We start from the raw sequence: 3,252 nt of genomic DNA, 5'->3' as shown, positions 1-3,252 counted from the left end.
ACACACACACACACACACACACACACACACACACACACACACACACACACACACACACACACACACACACACACACACACATATATATATAAAATCAAATTTATTTTTCATCTCAGAGATGATTTAGAAATTAAACTACGGGCAGCAAAGAAAATTGATATCGAAATCGCGAAAAATGATCATGAAGCAAAAAAGGAAGAAGAAATAAAATTATCAAAAGCAACTAAATCTGATTCAGAAACAATAGCAGCAATCGATGAACACTCAGAGAGTGATATTCCATCTCAGAAATTAATGATTCTTTTTGAGACGGAATTTGCAAAGTTTCCAAGACAACAGGATTTGAAGTTCTTAGACCCTATAAGTCTTTACGAATATAAAATCCAAACAATTTTACTATTGCAAAAAATATTTCTACATTATACAACAATTGAATCAAAAGTTAATGAAAAAGATCAGAATGACACTTTCCTCGGAATTGAAATTGATTTGTTAACCGAAGTTCTTAGAGAAAGGTGGTATTTAACACGTACATTTTTAAATAAATTAGGATTATTGGAAGATTTTTTCGCAATTTTTTACAGCGTTTTCATTAAGTTATTTTTTATTTAAGTAAGTACATAAACTTTCTTAATGAATTAATTAAATTAATTTGATTAATTACGAGTGTATGTATGCTGAGAGAAAGAGCTATCTTAATAAGTATAAAAAAGTTTTAATTCTAGAATTTATATTTTTTATTATAATACTTTGCGTGTTTTAAATTTTCTCTTTCCTTTTTTCCTCCTAATTTTTTTTTAAACTTCTACTCTTTTATACACTTGTATTCTTAGGGTGCCTGGTTGCAACACTACTTTAGCGGAGCTTAAAACTCTCTTTGTCTCTGTCTCTTTTCGGTTTTAAAACGAGATAGAGAGAGTTTTAAATTTTTCTTAAAATCAAGATAACATTGGCGCAACCGGGCTTTAGTCATATTTCCTATGCCAAGAAAAATAGTTGAAATAGAAAATGATAAATACATATTTTAGTACAGAGAAAAAATTGAAATAAATTTAATAGAAATATTTATTTAGAGGATACGTCTATAAAAACACTTTTCGAAACAAGTATTGGATATAAGCAAATATAAAAAAGACAAAGAGGAGTTATTATTTATATTAGAAAGAATTATTATTTACATTAATATTTACTTGTAATAAGATTATCTGACTTTTCCATATATTTCATGGTTTAACAAAATACTTCTATTTTCGACTTTTCATTTCTTAACAATAAAAAATAGAAAATAGTAAAAGTAACGGATGTCAGGTAAAGTCATCCTGTATATCTATAAAGCACGTGTTGTTTTTATTTTACTTTTACTATTTTCCATGGTAGAAGAAACCTACTTATTTTCTATTTTGTATTATTAAGAAATACAATAGAAAATAGAAAGTAGAAAATAGAAATATTTTGTTTAACCATGAAATATCAAAATGTCAAATAAATATTCTATTTTAAGTAAATGTTAATAATATAAATAGTAAATACTATTTGTTTTATTCATATTTATCACACAAAATACTTATTTCAAATAGTATTTTTTATAATTTTTTCCTTTAATTTAAATAAATAAATAAATAAATTTAAATAAATGTTTTTACGGAATTTATTTCGATTTTTTCTCAATTTTACTCTATTCTTATTATTCTTAACAAGCAGGTTGTCAACACCAATCTTTAAGAGCGGTTTCGTATTGCAAACTTTAAACAATCTCTTTTTAAAAAACAATGTTATCACGCTGCTTACATTACTCAACATTATTGGATACGTTATAGAATATTCATTGTTTGTAACTTTTCTAAATTCAATAGATACTTACATTCAGAAAATGGAGGAATTACGAAAATTAGAAAGTAAGTTATAATAAAATAAATTATGTATATTTATATTAGGTATTATTTATATTAGGTATTATTTATATTAGATATGGGAAAAAATTCGTGGCGTTTTTCCCGTTAAATGGCATTAAAAACACGCCACGAACTTTTTCCTACACCTAATATAAATATATATAAATTATATAATTTATATATAATTTATATATAATATATATATAAATTATATATAAATGTTTAAAAAGATTAAATTTTTATATTAATTGTTTGAATAAAGCAAACAAATTAGCGGAGGAAGTTGTTAAAAAAATTCAGGAAATTGATGAAATGTCATTATCGGAATATGAGTTGCTTCCGGAAGAAGATAAAAAATTTTATTTGGAATTAACTCTACCAATAAAGAAAGAAGAAGCGTTGCAAAGACGAGTGCAATTTTCACAACAAATGATGGAATTAAGAAGACAAAAAGTATCAACTTTAATTTAACTTTATAGATCATAGATACATTTTCTACGCATATAATTTATATTTTCTTTGAAAATTACATAAGATATTAATAATCATAATAATTTTTCTATCACAATTTTTCTCTTGCCAATTTCATGATTCTACCATCAATATTAATGTAAATGAAATTATATTTGTAATGTTTAATATTTAAGTTTTTTATCGATAATACGCATTCTATAAAAATTTTCTTTTCTCAGCAAGTATCTAACGCTCAAACTATTAAGAATAAAAAAGTAAATGAAAAAGCAAAGGATGAAAAAATCAGTAGTCGAAAAGAAAAATCCCAAACTTCTAAAGCGCTCATGAAAGAAATTCAAAAGCATAAAGAACTCGAAAGTAGATATAGTTCTAAATCAAGTAAAACAAAATATTATGCAAATATTAATTTGTTGAGAGAAAACATTTTATTTTATTTGTAATCTTATACGCAGTTTCGGAAAGGCAAGAAATATCAGAGGAATTGAAAACTATTGCTGATGCTATGAATGATTATTATAGCCAACTTTCGGCTATAGAAAATGTTATAAAAAATTGGGATCCTCTTAAAAAAGTAAATATCCACAAAAATCTACATAAATTTGATTATTTCTTCTAAATATCGTATTTAAAAACATTTATTATTATTTTTTAATTATATTGTTACTAATGATTTTTAGGATGCATTGTTTACACCAAAAAATTTAAAGATAAACTAATTGATACAAAAAACAAACATTCTGATACCAGTAAAGAGATATAATATATACATGGAAAGAATTTTTCTTAAAATTTACTCTGAAAATGATAGTTCTGAGACAACATTGTATTTCGAAGAATTTTATATAAATCTCTCTCATTCATTAATAAAAACTACAATTAAACATAA

At 24.3% G+C, this 3,252-nt stretch overlaps 1 protein-coding gene across 1 annotated transcript in view; it reads left to right on the top strand.

The window, feature by feature from the left end:
* LOC105617869 (hydrocephalus-inducing protein homolog) overlaps window positions 1-3,252 on the top strand; it is a 7,257-nt gene that overhangs the window by 2,469 nt on the left and 1,536 nt on the right. Inside the window, exons 6-10 of the mRNA XM_012199413.1 lie at window positions 117-515; window positions 1,702-1,895; window positions 2,155-2,345; window positions 2,585-2,723; window positions 2,819-2,937. Coding sequence (XP_012054803.1) covers window positions 117-515; window positions 1,702-1,895; window positions 2,155-2,345; window positions 2,585-2,723; window positions 2,819-2,937 — 1,042 coding nt within the window. The remainder of the gene's footprint in view (window positions 1-116; window positions 516-1,701; window positions 1,896-2,154; window positions 2,346-2,584; window positions 2,724-2,818; window positions 2,938-3,252) is intronic.

Source organism: Atta cephalotes, assembly GCF_000143395.1.
Source record: "Atta cephalotes unplaced genomic scaffold scaffold00014, whole genome shotgun sequence".
In the NCBI taxonomy this organism is placed as follows: Eukaryota; Metazoa; Arthropoda; class Insecta; order Hymenoptera; family Formicidae; genus Atta; species Atta cephalotes.
This window is presented reverse-complemented; position numbering and strand designations above follow the sequence as displayed.